The sequence below is a fragment of the Capsicum annuum genome, chromosome 12, assembly GCF_002878395.1.
Source record: "Capsicum annuum cultivar UCD-10X-F1 chromosome 12, UCD10Xv1.1, whole genome shotgun sequence".
Classification (NCBI taxonomy): Eukaryota; Viridiplantae; Streptophyta; class Magnoliopsida; order Solanales; family Solanaceae; genus Capsicum; species Capsicum annuum.
Genome location: NC_061122.1, coordinates 230,439,474 through 230,461,958, shown reverse-complemented (window position 1 = coordinate 230,461,958; position 22,485 = coordinate 230,439,474). Strand labels below are relative to the sequence as shown.

At 35.6% G+C, this 22,485-nt stretch overlaps 3 protein-coding genes across 4 annotated transcripts; 2 read left to right on the top strand and 1 right to left on the bottom strand.

Moving 5' to 3' along the window:
* The first annotated feature begins 3,271 nt into the window (after positions 1–3,271).
* On the top strand, positions 3,272–8,228 carry LOC107849727 (probable magnesium transporter NIPA2). Its single transcript, XM_016694288.2, has 9 exons — positions 3,272–3,535; positions 3,632–3,817; positions 4,725–4,781; positions 5,273–5,363; positions 5,452–5,612; positions 5,757–5,884; positions 5,987–6,124; positions 6,916–7,008; positions 7,747–8,228. The coding sequence occupies exons 2-9, from the start codon at positions 3,688–3,690 to the stop codon at positions 7,948–7,950; spliced, it is 1,002 nt and encodes a 333-aa protein (XP_016549774.1). The 5' UTR covers positions 3,272–3,535; positions 3,632–3,687; the 3' UTR covers positions 7,951–8,228.
* A 911-nt stretch (positions 8,229–9,139) lies between these two features.
* Positions 9,140–16,013, bottom strand: LOC107851076 (RPM1-interacting protein 4). 2 transcript variants are annotated; one of them, XM_016695979.2, is made up of 4 exons: positions 15,772–16,013; positions 10,387–11,097; positions 9,710–9,901; positions 9,140–9,379 (listed from the first exon to the last, which is right to left on the bottom strand). In XM_016695979.2, the coding sequence occupies exons 1-4, from the start codon at positions 15,775–15,777 to the stop codon at positions 9,347–9,349; spliced, it is 942 nt and encodes a 313-aa protein (XP_016551465.2). In that variant the 5' UTR covers positions 15,778–16,013; the 3' UTR covers positions 9,140–9,346. The 2 variants fall into 2 exon arrangements, with proteins under 2 accessions (XP_016551465.2, XP_016551464.2); XM_016695978.2 differs by having other exon boundaries at positions 9,140–9,592; positions 15,772–15,995.
* A 3,802-nt stretch (positions 16,014–19,815) lies between these two features.
* Positions 19,816–21,653, top strand: LOC107848822. Its single transcript, XM_047401764.1, has 3 exons — positions 19,816–19,960; positions 20,186–20,395; positions 20,521–21,653. Exons 1-3 carry the CDS (start codon positions 19,816–19,818, stop codon positions 21,651–21,653), a joined length of 1,488 nt encoding a protein of 495 aa, XP_047257720.1.
* Positions 21,654–22,485: the final 832 nt, after the last annotated feature.

The window sequence follows — 22,485 nt, the reverse complement described above, 5'->3', positions numbered from 1 at the left end:
TTCAAATAATACTTAAATTTTTTCCTTTAATTGTTTGACCCAATGTTTGTTATCATATTCATGCAATCCATGTGTATTTGACCTTTATTTGACCAAATTAAACCAAGAATTTACATCCTTATATATCCACCCATTTTTTCACACTCCCATATTTCATATCCAAGAGTTCCCCTTTCTCATTTTCTTGATCTTCCAAGTTGAGGGGTATGTTTTCTTTTCTTCTTTTTGTTATCTTTTTTATGTTAATTTTTTTTTTGTTTTAAATAAACAAATTCCATTAGATCTAAAATATTTAATCTTTGAAATGTTTGTTGCTTTATACATGTATGCCACTATATGTGACCATGAAACTAGGAGGCCACGGGTTCAAGCCTAAAAACAACCTTTAGTAGAAATGCACGATAAGGCTTTGTATATAATAATAGATCTTTATGATTCGGTCCTTTTTAATAGACCCCACACATAACGAAAGTGCTTTAGTGCACCAGACTGTTTTTTTTTTCCTTTTATATGTATGCCACTTCCAAGCACAAAAAAAAAAAGGAAGAAAAAGAGAAAGATAAAAGGAATTAGAGTTTTACTTTGGATTCAAGTTTTATATACCATCAATTAACGATTTGTTTGCTCTATGGTTACTTTTTTGTATTTTATTTGGCTAAAACTTATGTTATTAAATTGTTAAGAGTATTCACATGGTTGTAATAGGATGGTTGGTAGTTCACTTTTAAATCAGTGGTTTTAGGTTCGAGTTCTTAAATTGAAGAATCTTTAAATAAAGATCTATGTTGTAAACTAACCATGTATATATTTCAAAACCATTTGAAATAAACTATTAATTTAAATTAGTAACGCTTAGGGCAGAAAGTAATTAGTAGGTAGTGATGTGTTGTCTTGCTATTTGTTTTTACTGCTAGTAGTTGTATAGTTGCCCATGTAGTTTCTTGCCTTCAATTTATGTTATTTTTTGTACTTCGATTTTTGTATTATCTTGTTGTCGTTACTGTTCGGTATGCTTTGTCATGTTTTCACTTTCATTACTTCTTTTGACCTATTTTTTTAGCCGAGAGTCTACTAAAAATAACCTCTCTACATCTAAGGTAGAGATACGGTTTGTACACTATCCTCCCCAGATCCCCACTTTGTAGGGCTACACTGTGCCTGCTGTTGTTGTCGTTGTTGTTGCTATGCATGATACTAAACACCACGAAGGCGAAGTCAGACTCAGATCAAACTCGATTATGTTTTGACTCAGCACATTTGAGCTCGGTCGCTCGACTCAACAACAACAATAGCAGCATGCACAGTGTAATCTCACAAGTAGGGTTTGAGAACGGTAGTGGGTACGCAGACCCTACCTCTATCTTTAGAGGGAGAGAATGTTGTTGATAGACCCTCGACTAAAAATAAATAAAAAAAGACTATAACAGTAATAAGTAGGAAGAACACGAAAATACAATAGTCAACTACTAAAGTAATTAGTAGGTAGTAATGCATTGTCTCACATCTGTTTTACTGCTAGTAGTCGTATAGTTGCCCATGCAGTTTCTTGCCTTCAATTTTTGTTTTCTTTTGATGTCTTTTTGTACTTCGATTATTGTGTTATCTTGTTGTAGTTACTGTTCAATATGTTTTATTATATCTTCACTTTCATTACGTCTTTTGGACTATTTTTCTTGAGCTGAGAGTCTAATAGAAACAACCTCTCTACGTCTAAGGTAGGGATAAGATTTTTACACTATCCTCCCCAGTCCCCCACTTTGTAGGGCTACACTGGGCATGTTGTTGTTGTCGTTGTTGTTGCTATGCATGATATTAAACAGTACGAAGGCGATCAAGTCAGACTCAGGCGAAACTTGATTATGTTTTGACAAAGCACATTTGGGCTCGCTCGCTTGACTCAACAACAACAATAGCAACATGCCCAGTGTAATCTCACAAGTAGGGTTTGAGAAGGGTAGTATGTACGCAGATCCTACCTCTATCTTAAAAGGAAGAGAGACTATTTTTGATAGACCCTCAACTCAAAACAAATAAAAAAAGACTATAGCAGTAAGTAGGAAGAAGAACACGAAACTACAATAATCAACTACTAATTCAAATTAGTAACGCAGGGCGGAAGGTAATTAGTAGGTAGCAATGCATTGTCTCATATCTGTTTATAGTGCTAGTAGTCGTATAATTGCCCATGTAGTTTCTTGCCTTCAATTTTTATTGACTTTTGTTGTTTTTTGTACTTCGATTATCGTGTTATCTTGTTGTAGTTACTGTTCGGCATGCTTTGTTATGTTTTCACTTTCATTACTTCTTTGGGACTGTTTTTCTTAAGCCGAGGGTCTACTATAGAAACAATCTCTCTACATCTAAGATAGAGGTAAGGTTTGTACACTACCCTCTCCATACCCCCAACTTTGTAGGGCTACACTGGGCCTGCTGTTGTTGTCGTTGTTGTTGCTATGCATGATACTAAACACCACGAAGACGAAGTCAGACTCAGATCAAATTCGATTATGTTTTGACAAAATACAATTGGGCTCGCTCGCTCGACTCAACAACAACAATAGCAGCATGCCCAGTGTAATCTCACAAGTAGGGTTTGAGAAGGGTAGTGGGTAAGCACGCAGACCCTACCTCTATTTTTAAAAGAAGAGAAATTGTTTTCGATAGACCCTTAACTCAAAACAAATAAAAAAAGACTATAACAGTAACAAGCAGGAAGAAGAACACGAAAATACAATAATCAAGACTAAAGAAACAACAAATATAAATAGAAACAGTTTCCTAAAAGTATGAAAATACAAGACTAGTGCGAATCCACCCTCGCTCGACTCGCACTCAATTATACTTTGACAGAGCTCAGTTGGCTCGATCCGGTACTACAACAAGACCAATTAAGCTCTACTCGACTTGGTGGTGTAACATGCTCAACCGAATTCAGTTCGCTCAGCTCGACATCCAAACCTAACTAGCTAACTATACACGATTCAGATATATTTTCCATCAAAAAGTTCTTTAAACTTAAACCCGAAACCTCTAACTAAAGATAGACTTACGTAGTTCGAGATTGGAAAGGTGGCAAAAGGATATAAGAGAAAAGTATAGGGACCACCTAACCAAACAAAAACCAAACATAACAAAGCAAAACCTTAATAATAAGTACAAAACATTACTATAACAACGTGGAATTCGGAAAACAAACAATAAATTAAGTGGTTACGTGTGTATCCATTTGTTTCATCAATTGTAACGGACTTTTCGTAACATGCATTAGATTTTGCAAATTTAAGAAAGCGGAAAAAAATTGCAGAAACAAAGAAAAAAAAATAATTTTTTTTCTGCAGATTAAAAATAGAAAATGCTATATATAGAAGTTGGCTGAAGAATTTTTGACAAAATATTGAAAATTTTAACAATATTTTCTCATAATTGAAATTAATTTTCATCAACCCTTTATCTGAAATTAAACATTTTTTTGGATAAAGGGGAGATGTTCTATATATTTTTAGCCATTTTATAACAATCAAAGAAAACCCAAAAGGTTCAATTTTTATATTGTTTTGGTTAATTATATGATTTTTAATATGTTGTGACAATAATTTTTTTTTATTTTTTTTTTTGTAATTTTTGATTGCAGGGTTGAATTTCTGAAATTTAAATTGTTATTCCTCTCAATTTTTTTCTTGAAAAAAAATGAGAGGAATATCTGATAATGTTCATGGAGTAATATTAGCATTATCATCAAGTATATTCATTGGTGCAAGTTTTATTATTAAGAAAAAAGGCCTTAAAAAGGCTAGTGCAACTGGAGGAACAAGGGCAGGTAAAAAAAATTTTTGTCCTTAACAATTTTGGTTAAAATAATTTTTTAAAGTAAATTCTTTGTACTTTTTTTTTCTGTGTATAGTTTGATGTATAAATATTGAGTTTATTTTGCTTATGTTGATATATAGTGTATGGTTACGGGTAGTTTATGACTTTATGTGTATCGAGTTTAGATAGTGGTGTGCATGCAACATTTTGTGCAAGCAGTATCGACTTATTATCACAACTCAGCTTGTATGTAGGTTTTGCTAGGGGTCTGTATGTGATGTGACACCTTTTTAGGAACATATAATTTGTTTGCTGAGGATCCGAATGGCCTATTTTACTAGTGTTGACACGGTAATATGTTTTTTCTTCGCGTTCTAAATGTCTAAAATACTTGTACGTAATGTTCGTGGCATGTTGAATGCACTAGTGGCGGAATCAAGATTCTCATTAAGGGGATTCAAAATATAAAGAAGTAAACGACACATGAAGAAGCGAAGGGGATTCACATATAGTATATATAAACGACAACATACCCGGCGTATGGTGTCTGGGGGAGGGTAGAGTGCACTCAGTTCGTGCCTCTACCTCAGAGGTGAGGATAGAGAGGTTGTTCCCAATAGACATATAGTATATGTAAACGTGCAATAAATCTAACCTATCTACGTTGTGTAATTTTCAGGCGTCCTTTTTTGGTATACGAATGTCTGAATTGGGAAGAAATGACATAGTTTCTGTTTTCGTAGGATGTTTGAACATTGAAAGTACTATATGTTTTGGTTGTAATCACCTAGTACAATTTCATAAATTAGGATACAACATCTTGCTAGTTGTGTTTATCTATTGTTTCTAATCGAGGCTAGGATAAACTGGTTTCGCGGTGATTATATGACTTATAAGCGTGGTTAATTTTTGAACAGGTTCAGGCGGCCATGCGTATCTGCTGGAACCAATGTGGTGGGCTGGGATGTTAACTAGTAAGAGTCGTAACTCAAACTCAAATGTATGTTATCGTTATGTGATTCTTTTTTTACTTTATGCAGACATTTCTATCTGCATCAGGCACCGCGTATGTAGGTGTTATAACCCTTAACATGCTTGTATTTGATAGAATGACTAATACTTTTAACTCTGTTATAACGATGACATGCTTCTTCATAACTTGAAGAGCAACGGTTAGTTATCCGTATTAGGTAATTCATGGTTGTCAAGTTAAACGTGAATGGCCATGGCTTGCTTTCCGATGCATAGTTAGCTCGCTTGCTTGCTTATCATAGGTTGTATTAAATCTGTGAATAAGTGTAAATCAGTTCATGTTGTCAGGTAACGCCTAGTTTAATGTAGCGCCTTGGTTCTGCCTTCTCCTTGCCGAGTTTTGCTTCTGATCTCTCTCTAAGTCTCCTCGTTTTAAAAAATATTCAGGAACTGTTACAGTTTTATGTAATCCAAAACTTTCGTATGCTTGCAGTGATTATCGGAGAGGGGGCTAACTTTGCTGCTTATGCATATGCGCCAGCGATTCTTGTGACTCCTCTTGGGGCTTTAAGCATAATTGTGAGGTATGTTATCATGTAGCATTTTTCGGGTAGAAATACTACTTGGATAAGCTGTTTTTAATCGCGATACTCATATAATTTTCCTTTGCAGCGCAGTGTTAGCCCATTTTATTTTAAAAGAGAGATTGCATATATTTGGTATCGTTGGTTGTGTCCTCTGCTTGGTCGGCTCTGTTAGTATCGTCTTACATGCTCCGTTGGAAAAGAAAATTGAATCTGTCATGGAGGTTTGGCACCTAGCAACGGAACCAGGTATTACATTCTTTCTTTTTTCTCAACCTTCGCATATTGTCTACTGAAAGTTTTCAAGTTAAGAGAATTATATGACAGTAGAAAATATACAGAATTACATGTTCTGTATAGTTTGACTAACCATAAGGTTTTCGAGAAGTACAGGATTCATTGTATACACTTGTGTAGTCGTAGTGGTGGTACTTGTCCTTATTTTCCGGTATGTGCCTAAACTCGGGCAGAGGTATTTGGTCATTTACATCGGAATCTGTTCACTCACGGGGTCTCTCACGGTCAGTATGTTCTCCTTTTTTATGTATATACACCTGCATTTCATGTTTCTTTATGTACATTTCATATGCTTATCGTTTGTGTTGTCTCTTGTGATTATTCAGGTCATGGGTGTGAAAGCAGTCGGAATCGCTCTTAAGCTCTCATTCGAAGGAAAGAATCAATTCAAATATTATCAGACATGGTTATTTACTGTGTTTGTTATCGTCTTTTGCCTTCTGCAGCTGAACTATTTGAACAAGGTATTTGCTCAATTCTCTTTGTTCTGTTTAGCATCTACGTTGCTCAAACTCTTCAAAAATATCGAGTGTTGCTTCTCAGATCCTTCAAAAGTACATTTTTAGAGGATTCGATACAGGTTCGACAACATTTTTGGGGAGTCTGAGCAACATAGGTTAACATTGTCTGTGTTGGTCTGGTCTCTTGTATATAAATGAGAAATTACATATAAAAAAGTCTCAGTGGAGTTTAACCGCGAATTTAGAAGTTTGTATCTTCAGTCATCATATACTGAACTTCAGTCATTTCCGTTTCAACGAGCAGCAAATAAAGGCAAGGCTTGCGTACAATAGACCCTTGTGGTCCAGCACTTCCCCGGACCCCGTGCATAGCTGCTCTTTATATCTTATTGGATACAATTCATAGGGAAAAGGCGTTACTATTAGTTTGTAGTTTCTAGAGTATATTTTGTGTTTTCATATATTATTTGGATACAAGCCGTGGAAACCTATGTTGCTCGGACTCTTCAAAAATGTCGACGGGTGCATGTCAGATCCTCCAAAAATAGTGTATTTTTGAAGGATCCGACACGGGTGCAGCAACACTTTTGGAGAGTCCGAGCAACTTCGGTGGAAACAACCCTTGACAGAAATACAAGGTAAGGCTTGCGTACAGTAGACCCTTGTGGTTCGGCCCTTCTCCGGACCCCGTGCATAGCGGGAGCTTTAGTGCACCGTGCTGCTCTTTATATCATATTGGATACACTTATTATCTTCTGAAAATTTACTACTCACTCAACTATTATGTTTTGTAGGCACTTGAAACATTTAACACTGCTGTGGTTTCTCCAGTTTACTATGTCATGTTTACAACACTAACCATTCTTGCCAGCATGATAATGTTTAAGGTGATTCAACAGCTTCTTGATTATCGTTCTCTGCATTCTTTAGTTTTATCGATCTATTCCCTTCTTGCAGATGCTCATCATGAGTCGTTTGTTACTGCAATCATGTCCGGTTTCTGTAGTATTGGAACCAAAAATCGTCTCTAGAGTTTGAACGCGAATCACTTGTTATTATAATCATGTCCATTTCTGCAATATTGAACGCCATCTTTTTCGTTATAATTGGAGTAACTGGTAAAGTTGCTGCCATGTGACCAGGAGGTCACTAGTTCAAGCCTTGGAAACAGCCTCCGGCAGAAATGCAAGGTAAGGCTGCGTACAATACACCCTTGTGGTGGGGTCCTTCCCCGGACACCGTGCATAGTGGGAGCTTTAGTGCACCGGGCTGCCCTTTTTTTTGCATAGACAACGGTAATCATCTGTTATTACGATCATGTCCATTATATACACCGACAGTGTAAGGAATTTGAGTGTATAACGTTGTTGTAGCAGGTAACTTGCTGTTTTCGTCAAGTTACTGGTTGTATTCATCTTTTAGGTGACCTAGTAACGTCAAAGTTCTTTTAAACTGATAGAAGTTAAAACTCCTTTCTGCAAATATCAGATGCCATATCTTTCGTTATAGTTGCAAACATCTCATTGCGTTTTTTTGGTTGTGTTTATTCTGAAAAATGTTATGTTCTTGTGTGTCGGATCATCCAAAAGTAGTTTGAACTTGACAATTGTTTTTTGGTTATGCAGGACTATGATCATCAGACAGCAACACAGATAATAACAGCACTATGTGGCTTTATAACTATCCTAGGTGGTACTTTTCTCCTTCACAAAACAAAGGATATGGGAAATAATCCATCAACAAATGCCATTCTCCTTCCAAAAAACAACAAGGACATAGAAAGTAGTAAGCCGACGAACGAGAAACCGAAAGAAACTGTTGAGGTTTGAAGAAATTCCACAAGGATTGTGTACTGGTTGGAGAAAACAATAGGATTGTACTTGAAGCTGGACAAAAAAGGCAATGTTTTTTGATAGTTTATTGGGGATGCTTCTTCCTGTGTGTTACATTTAAACTTTGAATCATACTGAACATTGCTTCTTTTGAATGATGATGCATACTGATGTTGTGAGAAGAAAGAAAGGTGGATGTGAAAATCTTCTTGCTGACAATTTCATTGTGTATGTAGGACATGAGTTACAATATGTATTGAAATATTATTAGTTAATTTGTCTAGTAGTTAGTTTCTGGTGGGGTGGGGGTGGGGGCCTTGGTATGTAGGGGTATGGATTATAAACATATACACTATTGTATGTTTGGAAATTTTTGTGTGAGTTCATTAGCTACTTATGCTAATCCATCCATACCCTTAACAAGTCTTAGGTTCGAGCGTTGAGAACAGAGAACCTCTCGGTAGGATGCGCTTTACCTTCCTTTCTTGTTAATTGGCTTGCGTAGCACAAATCCTTACTAGTTGGATTAACGGACTTCAGATACCAGATACGACGATATACTCAGTGAAATCTCACAAATGGTGCTCGAGAATGTTGAATGCACGCAGACCTTATCCTTACCTCATGGAGTAAGGACTTCATATCCCAAATGGTTGATTCCAAATTTGAGAGTCCACGTCTAGACACCTCAACTTGGTCTCAACTAGCAACTAAATACTCCAACTCGCCCCCACTATGTCTCGTTCACACCCATCGCTAATGTGATACATAACTTTGAAGTCCTTCCTCGTGGAGGAAGGACTTCATATCCCAAATGGTTGATTCCAACTTGGAGAGTCCACGTCTAGACATCTCAACTTGGTCTCAACTGACAACTAAATACTCCAACTCGCCCCCACTATGTCTCGTGCACCCGTAACGCTAACATGATACATAGTTTTGGAGGTGTCTATGTGATTATTTTCCAAGTTGGAGTGTTCAACTAACTCAATGGAAAAGAGTTATGGCGTAAAGATATGCATTATAAAGTTGGAGTGTTTACTTGCCGGCGAAGACCAAGTATAAGTGTATGTTTATGCATTACAATGTGAAGCTTAAGTTTAATTCATATGGAACTAAATGAAACTGCATTCACAAATATACTCACCAGACAGAAATGCTGCAAAAAAAATATAAACATAACTTAGATAAAAGAAGAATGTCATTTTCTCCTTGTTTTTTCATTCCCTTTTCTCAATCTTTTTACTGGTTTGTAAATAAAAGAATTCCAGTCTAAAGCACACAATGAACAACATATATACTTTAGATCTAAATCTATACATAACCAATGTTCCATGTTTTAAAATAGGGCGCACGCCTATTTGCATTTTTGTCAATCCCATCCTCGGCGCTGTCAACTCCGACCCCATGGAAAGCACAAACATCTCTGCAAAGAACAGCGGCAAGGAGACATTAAGAGTAATGCTTTACTAGTATGATCGATAAGAGGTCATTCATGATCTTCTTATTGCAACAACAAGATACGGCTGCCTACATCACACCCCCTTGGCGGGCAGCCCTTCCCAAGACCCTGCATGAACACGTGATGCTTTGTGTACAAGGCTGCTCTTGGAAAGTAAAGAGTGACCAGAAACATGGTCTGAGACAAATGACGTGCATACCATGAGGTTGGGGGTTAGAGTCGTTTAAGGAAAATGGGAAAAAACAATGCTGACCCCTGGGAGGGGGTTACTATATTGGAAAACCGAATATTTACCTTTCCACTGTCATTTCCATATCGCTTTTGACTGTTGGAGTAAGATGCATCAGTTGACGTGGCAGGTACTTTTGCTGCGCCAGTCTGCTTCTCCTCTCGCACTTTGTTAAATATTTGTGTGTAACCTTCCGCTGATGCAGGATCATTCTCATCCCAATCACCAAATTTAGGAACAGCAGGGCTGTCATCAGGCTGAAAATGCACTTCCGTTATACTCGTCTTATGATTAAAGAAAGCAGCAAGTGACTATTTTGTTGTTGCTATATATTTGAAAATCAAAGAAGATAAGATAGATACGTCGGCTGGTAGGATAGTCTAATATGTCCCAGCAGCAATCCTTTTCATCATGAGTTCTTACCTTTTTCTTTATTTTGAAGTACACTAACACATTCTCGCAATGCACAGTCGGTGGAAAAATAAAATAGGATAGCATCAAATTCTCAATCATCAAGGTTCGAAAATGTTCTCCTATCGAAGGTTTGGAAAGGAAAACTTCTTATTTGGTCTCACTACAAGTTCTTCCGGACTAATTTACAAAAGAGGAAAGGATGTTAGTTCATCTTTTCTTTTACGTCCTTGCAATTTTGGCCATGGTCCTACTTATATTGCTGCACAAGTGTCTTAGTAATCATACGTGTTCTGAAAGTCGGTGGCAAGAAAAAGATAAAAAGACATACCGTGTCATCACCTTTCGTAACCGATCTCAAACGGGATCTTCCAGGTGTAGAGGGAGCCAGACCATGACTACCTTCAGACGAAGCCTTTCTTTCCCATGAGGGAGAGGAGACAACACCGCCTTTACCTCCAGTCCTTCCATGGGAATGTGAATGCAGTGGGGAGTGTTCAATACTGCGATCGGGTCCTACACTTTGCTGAGAGGCCCTCTTAGGTGTAGCACCACCACTTAAGCCACCATAGCGATGATGAGGTGATTCCATAGGAGTTCTTCTCCCCATGTTCTCATTGCGTAATGGGGACTCAGTAGGTTTCCTTAGATAACCCTCTTCTCGACTTGACCTACGTTCATGCCTTGGTGCTGGGATTTCAGGGCCCTTCATTGTTTCTGACTCTGACTTGCGGCCTCCAGATTTCTCACCATGTCGTTGTGGAGATGAGTAAGTTGGAGCTTTGTGACCCATGGTGTCTGGATGCATTGGGGACTCAGTTGATTTCCGCAATTCTACATCATCTCTGCTGGCAAAACGTTCAGGCTTCCGTCGTGCAGTGTCTGTTCCATTAACACCTTTCACTTTTGCCTCAAGATTTTGAGGATCATTTGGATTCATTTTACTTCCTTTCTTACCCTTAGCAGCATTCTCAAAATAGGTAGTATATTGAACGTCTTCATCACTCTCCCATTCGCCAAACTTTGGTACTTGTGAGTGCTTCTGCAAGAATATGCAGCCACATTCACGTCACAAACATAGCTTAGACAGTGTTAACACTCCATTCAATTAGCTATTGCTTACGGTAAGCTCTCTAAAGCAACCTCTAATATTGAAAATAAACCAAAACTATCACCTTCGACGCACACACTACAATAAAGATGTTATACATCTCTCAAGAGGTACACTTGTTATCTTGGAAGATAAGTGCTTATTATCATGGACTATCTATTGCATCATTCAGCTGCAAGCAGACAGATAATGTTCAACATATTTTGCCAACTGAACAAGAAAGAATAGGTACATTGACCTTTTGTGGCCATCTCCTGCCAAAATCAACTAACAGACCTTACCGAGCACTGTAGTGGTATATGACAGTAATTTACCAAAAAGTTGGAAAAAAGTAATTTATCCAAATATTGTAGACAAAAGCTCATCTTCCAGCATCTAACGTTCAACAAAAGATGTCAAAAATCTAACCAACTAGATTCCCAAATGCACCCATCCAGAGATATACTAAACTACATGTAATAGGAAGAGAATTGATATCAGAACACGGAAAAGAAGTAGAAAATTAACCGTAAACATCACTCCGAGAGAAAAGCAGATAATTTACGTTACATCAAAGTTGAATACTTGGTTTTATATTTATAATTGTTAAGAAAATGGATCCTGGTTCTAAACCAACCCCAAAAGTTAGCTCATAAGGCGAGGATCATCGAAGATCATATAGGAGAAAACAGTTAATACGTTCAACCAATATGGATTCTCCAATAGCCGTTGCACATGCACACTGGACATTTGGAGCATAGATAGCATAACATAGAGGTCCAACATTTGGGCAGCCCGGTGCACTAAAGCTACCGCTATGCGCAGTGTCCGGGGAAGGGCCCCACCACAAGGGTGTATCGTACGCAGCCTTACCTTGCATTTCTGCCAGAGGCTGTTTCCAAGGCTTGAACCCGTGACCTCACCAGTTACTCCAAGGCTCCCCTTCAGAGGTCCAACATTTGTAACACAATAATAGGAGTGGGGCTGCGCCGACACCAAATTATGAATATGCATCTTAATGCTACGGGATTTTTCATTATTCAAGTACAATGAATATATGTAGAAACTTAGACGCATATTCTCATAATATTGTAACAATAATTTAATGTTACATGGGACTCAATCAGATTTAGGCTTTTTCGGAATTTCAGGTTAATCTTTAGCCTCAAAAACTCGCTATGTTCGATGTCTTAAAACTCCATTAGAAATACTGGGGTGACCATTTTGACGGCTCTGGTGTCCTAATGTACCAAACATGAAAACTTCCAAGGCTTCAAATATATGAGTCCAGTTGAAACCATTACATTCAATTTTCTCCGTTCAAGGCCACACTTAATCCCCATTTCACCCCAAAGACCAGTACGTTGCAAATGTTAGTGTCACAAACTCACAATCATTTGCACATCACGCAAAATGTTTTACATACCAGAAGTAAAAGACCATATGCATGCTTCCTTTAACTTAGTAACTAATCTCTACTCAATTATGCTTATAGACCTCGTCTGTTTCGCTTTCAGAAGTGCTTGATTCTAGAAACAAAGAAAACATAGATAATAAAGGAAATAGAACACTAAAATTATTAAATAGTCAGCATCCAGACCTTCCCAAATGTGAAAGGCATCTCGTCTAGCTATAAGATATCTTAGATGTCGTTTTCTTAAAAGAGAAACCTTGGAGAGTGTCTGGTATGAATATGGTGTTGGAGCAAAGAATGAATCGTCTAACATTCTACATTATCCTTATACATTCTACCAAACGACCCCTAATGCCTGTCAACTTTCAGTATCACTTTTACTATCAATCGTCTAACAAAAAGTGGATAAGAGCTCGAGTAAAGCCAGTAGCCGCACAACAAATAAATCTGTGCTTCATTTTGCAGTATTCCCGTTTGCCGGATAACTTGAGCAAAATAAGGAAGGTTAAGGATTCCGGTGTCAAACTAGTCACCAACTGACAGAAAATAATGAGTGGATAAGAGTTGTCCCACTGTGTTTCTCAGATGTCTACTACACTCTAATCCATTCCACGATGTTTAACAATATCTTTGTGGTATCACCAAGTGACACTCTGCTTAAAAAGTAGTATTTTTCAAAGACTCGAAGAAAGTGCATAAATCTACAGCTTACAACATTTCAATAACTGCAGCATACCCAAAAAGTTAATGACGACTTTGCTATATTTATCATTCCTCTATCCATTTGTAGTCCGGTACATTCTCTTTAAATGATTAACCTATCTTTACCTAGTCCTAAATACTAGCTCAAGTGCTCAACTATCTAGCTTCAAAAGTACTATTCCGCGAGAAAACCCAAAACTGAAAATGCCCTTCTACAATCATGTTTCTTTGTAGAAGATCCAATGAATATGTGCTCTCAATTATCCAACAACATCTACAAAATCAAGTTAATTTTAACACCAGGAATCGCGTTAAATCAGGTTTTAACATGAATAAGCTCAATCAATCAGCTATGTCCTCAGTCTCAAACTAATTAGCATTGTCTATAAAAATAGTAAAATACCCAATACACATTCTTCCCTGTTCATAAACAGAAACTCATTAAGCTATTAAATCAAGATATACTTCAACCCTCAACCTTCCACAGAATTTACAAAGAACCCGTTCAAGCATAACATTCAATCCACAGAATACAGAATCATTTCCGCTTAAAATTTATCAAAACGCAAGATAAAATAGACCAAGCACTCACCGCCATTTCAAAAGGGTCTGCAGCTAACATCAGCTTAGAGAAAATTCAGCTAAGATGCAAGAGAGGGAAGTACCTCAGACCAACATAAGCATTTGATTGCACCCCCACCCACCCACCCACCCACCTACCGTCCCATTTACAAAAAATCAAGTTAATTCCAACATGGAAAGGCTCAATCAATCAACTATCCTTTCAGCAATTAAATCAAGATTCTGCTTCAACCCTCAAAGCTTCCACAAAATTTACAAGAAACCATTCAATCAGAACATGTATTCCACAGAATACAGAACCCATTCCAGCTCAAAAGTTGATCAAACCACAAGAGAAATAGATCAAGAACTCACTGCCATTTTAAAAGGGTCTACAGCTAATATCAGCTTAGAGAAAATTCAACTAAGATGTAAGATGGGGGAAGTACCTCAAACCCACATAAGCATTTAACTGAACCCCCAGCACCCCATTTAAAAAATCAAGTTAATTTAACACCAGGAATCAAATCAAGTTCAGTTCTTTATTAAATCAAGATAATCCTTCACCCCTCAAAAACTTCCACAAAATCTACAAAGAACCCATTCAAGCATACTCAACATTCAACAGAATACAGAACCCATTAAAGCTCAAAAATTTATCAAAACACAAAGATGAACAGATCAAGAACTCACTGCCAATTCCAAAAGGTCAGCAAGTTAACAACAGCTTAGAGAAAATTCAGCTAAGATTTAGGAGGGGAAAGTACATCAGACCCACATAAGTATCTAACTGCACCCCCACCCCTCCCCACCCCATTTACAAAAGCAAGTTAATTTCAACATGAAAAAGCTCAATCAATCAACTATGCATTCAGCTATTAAATTAAGATTATGCTTCAACTGATCTCAAAGCTTCCACAAAAAATTTACAAGAAAATCAAGATTATGCTTCAACCCATTCAAACATAACAAACATTCAACAGAATACAGAACCCATTAAAGCTCAAAACTTTATCAAAACACAAAGATAAACAGATCAAGAATTCACTGCCATTTCAAAAGGGTCTGCAGCTAACAGCAGCCAAGAACCCACATAAACATTTGATTGCACCCCCACCCCCCACCCCATTTACAAAAAAAGCAAGTTAATTCCAACATGAATAAGCTCAATCAATCAACTAAACACATTAAGGTATTAACTTAAGATTACACTTCCAACCTAATAAATCTATAAAGAACACCAATTCAAGCATTCAGCAGAATACAGAACCCATTAAAGCTCAAAACTTTATCAAAACACAAGATAAACAGATCAAGAACTCACTGCCATTTCAAAAGGGTCTGCAGCTAGCAGCAATCAATAACCCACATAAGCATTTGATTGCACTCCCACCCCACCCCACCACCCCATTTACAAAAAAGTAAGTTAATTCCAACATGAATAAGCTCAATCAATCAACTATGCATTCAGCTATTAAATCAAGATTATGCTTCAACTTTCAAGACTTCCACAAAATCTACAAAGAACCCATTCAAGCATAACCAACATTCAACAGAATACAAAACTCACTAAAGCTCAAAGCTTTATCAAAACACAGGACAAACAGATCAAGAAACTCACTGCCATTTCAAGAGTGTCAGCAAGTTAACAACAGCTAAGAGAGAATTCAGCTAAGATTTAGGAAGGGGAAGTAAATCCTCCTCCCCCCCCGCCCCCCCACACGCACACACACATACACATTTACAAAAGCAAGTTAATTTCAACATGAATAAGCTCAATCAATCAACTATGCATTCAGCTATTAAATCAATACTATGCTTCAACTCTCAAAACTTCCACAAAATCTACAAAGAACCCATTCAAGCATAACAAACATTCAACAGAATACACAACTCATTAAAGCTCAAAACTTTATCAAAACACAAGATAAACAGAGTAAGAAACTCACTGCCATTTCAACAGTGTCAGCAAGTTAATCAACAGCAACTTAAAGAAAATTCAGCTGAGTTTTAAGTGTAAGCTTTTCACTGTTATGTTTCCAAGATATTTTCTTTTTCTGCTCTTCTTCTTCTTCTTCTTGATGTGTAGGGAGTGTGGAGCCAACCCAGAGAAAGAGAGAGAGAGAGAGGAGAGAGAAAATGGGCTGTGGGTGGGGTGGGGTGGGGCGTGGGGGTGGGGGTTGGGGTTAACATTTAATATCCCACATATTCTTGTCTGTTTATGGATAAGTTTTTTCTTTTTTATTACATGTGTGATTAATTAATTCTTTCTTAATTACGTTATCGTGTTTTAAAATTGCACACCTCTTAACAAAAATATTAACTAAAAATTAATTTAATTAAATTATTTTTAATTATTACTCATATTTATTTAATTTTTTTCCTTTTATTATGTTAATATTTTTTTTATATTTATTACTAAGGCTAAAAGAAAAAACAAACAATTAATTATATCATAATATCAGTTTTATTTCAAAGTTGTTGTTGTGTTACTTGAAAATAATACCTATTGTTTCTTATTCCTTTACTATATCTTTTTTTAACTTTGATTTATCTTAAGTCGAACATCTATAAAAAAATAATCTCTCTATCTTACTATTATTAAGATAATAATATATATATTTATTTTTTTTAAAACCTACTTTATGAAAATATATATATATATATATATATATATATTTTGTTGTTGTTGTATGTTATCATTACTATCATCATATATTGGACCTCATATTTTAACTCCTTATCATTTATTTATTGCTAAAAAAGGACACTTTTAATATTTGCACATGCAATAGAATTGGTGGGTCAATAAATAGGTTGTGAATTTGTCGGCATTATTAGACAAATATATTGGTAACCAACATGCTACTGTCAAATCCTCTTACCAATAATAAAATTATGGTTTTAATATTAGTAATTACTTTTACTAAGAAAATAAAGATTCTTTTCATATCTTTCTCACTTTTTACTTGGGGGTTCGAGTTTTGAGTATGGTGAAAATTCTTTTGTGGGTGCTATTTTCAGAATAAGTTTTGCAGTGTATGGTTTGAATTAATTGGAATTTTAATGCGGATATTGAACACTGGATGGAAAATTAAAAAAAAAAAAAAAATGAGTTACTATTTTATTCGTTTCAATTTATGCGACATTTTATACTCCCGTCTCAATTTATGGCATATTTTTTTTTTCGTCTGTCTCAAAAAGAATGTCATATTTTCTTATCTGACAACTATTTAATAACATTATTTTCATTTTATCTCCAAAATGAGCCCTACAATGCATGATTCGAATTAGTCAAGGCTCCGATATGGATACCGAACACCGAATGGAAAATAAAAAAAAATGAGTTACTACTATTTTATTCGTTTCAATTTATACGACATTTTATACTCTCCCCGCCTCAATTTATGTGGTATACTTTCCTTTTTCGGCCGTCTCAAAAAAAAATCATATTTTTTTATTTGACAACTATTAATTGACATTATCTCCATTTTATCCTTATTGGCCCCACTTAATAAGAAAAGATAACTAAAAAAAACATTAAAGTGACTTGTAAGAGAAGCAATTTTGTAAACTTTATAAAGTTATTATTTATTTTTTAAATTTTGTGTTCGATTAAATAACGAGACATAAAATTGAATAGAGGAAGTATAATGTAAGTCATTCTAAGATGTTTCAAAATATTTAGAAGAGTCAATAGATATGCTTTGGATATAAGAAATATAAGAAAATCTAGAAGCATAAGATCAGAAAGGAAGGATTACTCAGTCTAGCATTTTATAATATGCTTTAATAATGCCAGTAAGCAGTTGTTAGTTACTTGTAAACTAAAAAAAAAAACATCTTTGTCTTTCCAATCAGAACCTAATTTGTAATTTATTTATTTTTTTGACAAAGTCAGAACCAATTTTTTAAAAAATATTATGATAGCTTCTTGATCAATTTGCATACACCTAGACTAATTTAATGGTGCACTTGTTATCTCCTCTCAACGCGAGTATCGAGCAACTCTATCCATCGAGACTTGAGAAAATTAAAAAAAAAAAATTGTCTAACTTCACTGACTATCAAGTATCGAGTCGTCTGTTTGTATGTGTGTCTGTAGTTTCTTGTAGCGTCTTGTTCGTGATGGTTTGATGATGTCTATGATTTCGAATAGCTAGTTTATAGTATTACTTTGTGAGTGTATTATTTCCGTTATTATCTAGCGGTGTGATATCCCTTTTTGGTGTTTGCTTTTATGTTTTTTTGGTTTGTTATACTATTATTTGTCCCGAGCCGGAGGTATATCGGAAACAGTCTCTCTACTTCATCTGAGGTAGTGGTATGGACTGCATACACTTTACCCTCATTAGACCCCACTTTGTGAGAATATACTGAGTATGTTGTTGTTGTATGATAGTTTCTCGACCAACTCATGTACACCTAGATTAATTCAACGGTGCACTTGCTACCTCCTCTCAACATGACTATCGAGTAACTCTATCCACCGAGACTTGAACAAATAATAAGAACTTTTTCATCTTACTTCGTTGACTATTAGGCCACATTATCCAAACCTAATGTTGAAACAGGGGCGGAGCTACAACTTGTGAAGGGTGGTCAAATAAAAACCCTTCGTCGAAATAAAATTTCGAGTATATAGGTTAAATATAAATATACATGGTTATATACATACTGTTGAACACCCTTGACAAGCTAGAGATGTACAACCTAGTGGTCAAGGATGTACAAATTTCCGTTGGTGATGCGGATTTGATCCCCATTAAATGCAGTCGCTTTTATTCTCCTTTTTAAAGAAGGAACAAATCCTTTTAAAGTATTTGAATTGGACCGGATTACAACTCACAATTCAACCCAATATTCTGGGCATGAAGCCCAAGTGCCCAACTTTACATTATAAAAAAAGAAAGCCCACGAGAGTTTGGCTATTGTTTTGTCAACTTGTGCTAACTGCTAAGGCTGACTTTTTCAAAAAAAAAAATATTAAAGCACCCTTTTTTTTTTTTAAATTTAAATAATAATAGGTCAAACTGATATTCTAAAGTTTAACCCGTAAAAATTCGTCCCTTCAGTTCACTAACTCTTACACTTCTCTATTCTCTGTTCCTTCACCACAAATCTACAATCTTCTCCATCTTATTTTTTAAAAAATATTAAAATTTAGTGTTAAAATCTTCAAGCTTCAACGGGCTATCATTATGATTTTTTTTCATCGACTATTGGTGTGTTTTTTTCTTTTTTTTTTTTTTCTAGCCCACACTCCCCCCCCGCCCCTTAAACTTACTTTTGTGTATTTTTTTTTATTTTGAACTAAATAATTTAATATTCTAGTTTTATCTAGTATATAACTTGCTAGTTAATATTATTTGGGAGGATCAGATAATGTTTCAAGTATTCATAACTTTTTTATTTGTTGAAATTGAATAATAAGTGTGATGCGCTTGACTTTTATTTCAGTTTGAGGTTTCAATGAGCTTGGAGAAGTATTTTCGTAAAGTTTCAAAAATAAGTTCAGCGTCTTAAAATCAATCCTAACAAGACGAAGATGTTGATCAAATAGAAATACCATCTCAGTCTTCTCAGAGACAAAAATTTGATGTAAAAGATCTAAAGGCTGACCCGCTGAAAGACCTCCGATTTTGAGTTATCCTCCGAACATTCGTGATGAGATAAGAAGGACATATATTCTAAAACGTCCTTGCCAACCTCGAGATCATGAGTTTCCTCAAACAGACTTTTTTGGAATTCCACGCCATTTTGTTTCTAAATGGTTTGATGAATATTCTGACTGGTTGGAATATAGTGTAAGTGCAGATGTAGCTTATTGCTTGCCTGGTTATTTATTTCAAGGCGAAAGCATTCATCAAGGTGTCGGTAATACATTTTTGACGAAGGAATTTAGAAATTGGCACAGAAAAGATAGCTTTGCAACACACATTGATCCTCCGAATAGCATTCATAATCAATCAAACAGGAAGTATGAGGATCTTATGACGGAAGAACAATCTATTGAGGCTGAATTTTACAAGTTGGACGAGAAAAGTAAGAATGAATATCGAGTTCGATTAAATGCTTCAATCGATGTGGTCCAATTTCTTCTAAATCAGGGTTTAGCACTCTACGGTCATGATGAAAGTGAATCATTCTTGAACTAAGGTAATTTTCTTGAAGCACTTTCTTGGCTTGCGGATAGATATGATGACATTAAACCTTATGTGTTAGAAAAAGCTTCAAAAAATAATAAAATGATTTCTCATGATATTCAAAAAAACATTGTGACTGCGTGTAAGATTAAAACAACCAAAACTATAATAAAGGATTTAGATGGTGACTACTTTGCTTTGTTGGTTGATAAATTAGGAGATGTATCACGCAAAAAGCAAATAGTTATTTGTTTACGATATGTTGATAAAAGGGAATTTGTGATAAAAGCATTTATTGGACTTGTTCATGTTAAAGATACTAGTGTTTTATCTCTAAAGAAAGCAATTGTGGATGTACTTGCTCACCATTCTTTAACTTTAGCTTATGTACGAAGGCAATGTTATGATGGGACAAGCAATATGCAAGGTGAGTTAGGTGGTCTTTTAAAATATTAATTAGACAAGAAAGTAGATCGGCTTACTCAATTCATTGTTTTGCTCATCAACTTCAATTGATTCTTGTTGCGATTTCTAAAAGGTGCGTTCAAGTAGGAGAACTTGTATTATTGACTTCAAATATTTTGAATGTGTTGGGGGCTTCCTTTAAACGTGTGGATGAATTTCGAGAATCTCAAAAAGAAAAACTCCAAGAGGCATTAGATATGGGTGAGCTAGAAATGGGTAGAGGTTTGAAACAAGAACTTGGTTTTATTAAAGCCAGTGACACTCGTTGGGGATCTCACTACAAGTCATTTGAAAACTTTATTAGTAACTTTGTCTCCATTGTTGATGTACTTGATTCTCTTGTTGAAAATGCAAGTACTTCAGAAGAAAAAGTTAGTGCATCGGGATTTCTCAGAAGTTGTCAAATTTTTGAGACTATTTTCTTGTTGCATTTGATGACTGATATTTTAGGAATCACAAATGATCTTAATGTGTCATTACAGAAAAAGGAACAGGATATTGCTAATGCCATGATTCTTGTAAAAGTAGCAAAGAAAAGACTGCAAGCATTACGAGATAATGAAAGGGATCCTCTTTTAAAAAAGAATGTTGGTTGGGATTCGCTCAAAGAAAAGGTCCAGACATTTTGTATCAAGCATAGTATTCCATTACCCAATTATGATGAGCCATATTCTAACTCTAGGAGATCACGACGTAAAGCAGTTGATTATACTACTTTGCACCATTATCGTGTGGATGTGTTTTATAAAATTATTGATTGGCAGCTAGAAGAACTTAATGATCATTTTAATGAGGTGACAAGTGATTTGTTTAATGGTGTAGCTTGCTTGAATCCAATTGATACATTTTCTAGTTTTGACATCAAAAAGATATTAGTGATGGCTAAATTATATCCTGATGACTTTGATGAGTTCAACATGAGGGTTCTTGAGAATCAACTTGTTAATTATATTATTGATATTCGTGATATTGATCAAAGATTCTTCAATTCAGACGAACTTAGAGAACTTTCAAGAAAGTTGGTTGAGACAAAGAAGCATTTAAGCTATCCTATTGTATTTCTTTTAGTGAAGTTTGCTTTGTTTCTACCCATTGCCACTGCATCAATTGGAGGAGCTTTTTCGGTAATAAAGTATATCAAGAATGATTTACGGAATCGAATGGATGATGAATTCTTAGATGGTTGCATAGTGTCTTATGTAGAAAAAAAGAATATTTAAAAATATTTCTAATGAGTGTATTATAAAAACATTTCAAGAGATGAAGTGTCGCCAAATGCACTTATAATTATATTTTCTAATCAAGCTTTTATTAATAGAATTTGCTTTGTTGACTTTTTTTATATTATATGTTTTAACTTGTTATACTATGTTTTTTAATGATTAGTTTGGTTCAAAAATTCTTCTTCTCCAATGTACGGTTTACAATATTTTTTTTTATGATCCGCTTCTTTTTCTAAAAATGTGAATACGCTTAACCAAAATCCTGGTTCCGCCACTGTGTTGAAATAACAACATATCAGAGACTTAGTACTTTGGTCTCATAGAAAAAAAAACAGTCTAGTGCACTAAAGCTCCCGCTATGCACAGGATCCGAGGAAGGGCCTCATCGCAAGGATGTATTGTACGCAATTTTGCCTTGCATTTCTGCCAGAGATTATTTCGAAGAAATCAACAAATTCAAATATCAACTAAAAATCTTTATACATCATAACCAAAGGTAAACTTTAGGACTACAAGGTCTTAAGATACTATGATTGAAAAACATACATAAGTGAAGAAAAAGGGAGATCTCATTAATGCAATACAATAAGAAAATTTCTGTAATATATAGCTTCAAGAAGAGGAACAAAACATGAATATATATTCTAGTTACAACGACAAGGAAGCACCAGATGAATTGCTTTAGAAACTCAGTAGCGACGAGCCTCCCTCGAGTATTCACTGACAGTTTCAGTTCACTGATCTCCTTATCGATGTCCTGCAATTTCACAAAAGAAGCGGAATGGTTCAGATTTTCGAGCTAGCTAGATTGTCGATTGAAGTGTATGAA

Coding starts and splice junctions, on each gene's coding strand:
- LOC107848822 (XM_047401764.1), top strand. CDS start 19,816: ATGACGGAAGAACAATCTATTGAGGCTGAATTTTACAAGTTGGACGAG. Junction 19,961..20,185: donor ACTCTACGGTCATGATGAAA/GTGAATCATTCT, acceptor TTGATAAATTAG/GAGATGTATCACGCAAAAAG. Junction 20,396..20,520: donor TGGGACAAGCAATATGCAAG/GTGAGTTAGGTG, acceptor GCGTTCAAGTAG/GAGAACTTGTATTATTGACT.
- LOC107851076 (XM_016695978.2), bottom strand. Junction 9,902..10,386: donor TTACGAAAGGTGATGACACG/GTATGTCTTTTT, acceptor GTGCATTTTCAG/CCTGATGACAGCCCTGCTGT. Junction 9,593..9,709: donor ATGGAAATGACAGTGGAAAG/GTAAATATTCGG, acceptor CATTTGTCTCAG/ACCATGTTTCTGGTCACTCT.
- LOC107849727 (XM_016694288.2), top strand. CDS start 3,688: ATGAGAGGAATATCTGATAATGTTCATGGAGTAATATTAGCATTATCA. Junction 4,782..5,272: donor GTGGGCTGGGATGTTAACTA/GTAAGAGTCGTA, acceptor GTATGCTTGCAG/TGATTATCGGAGAGGGGGCT. Junction 5,364..5,451: donor GCTTTAAGCATAATTGTGAG/GTATGTTATCAT, acceptor TTTCCTTTGCAG/CGCAGTGTTAGCCCATTTTA.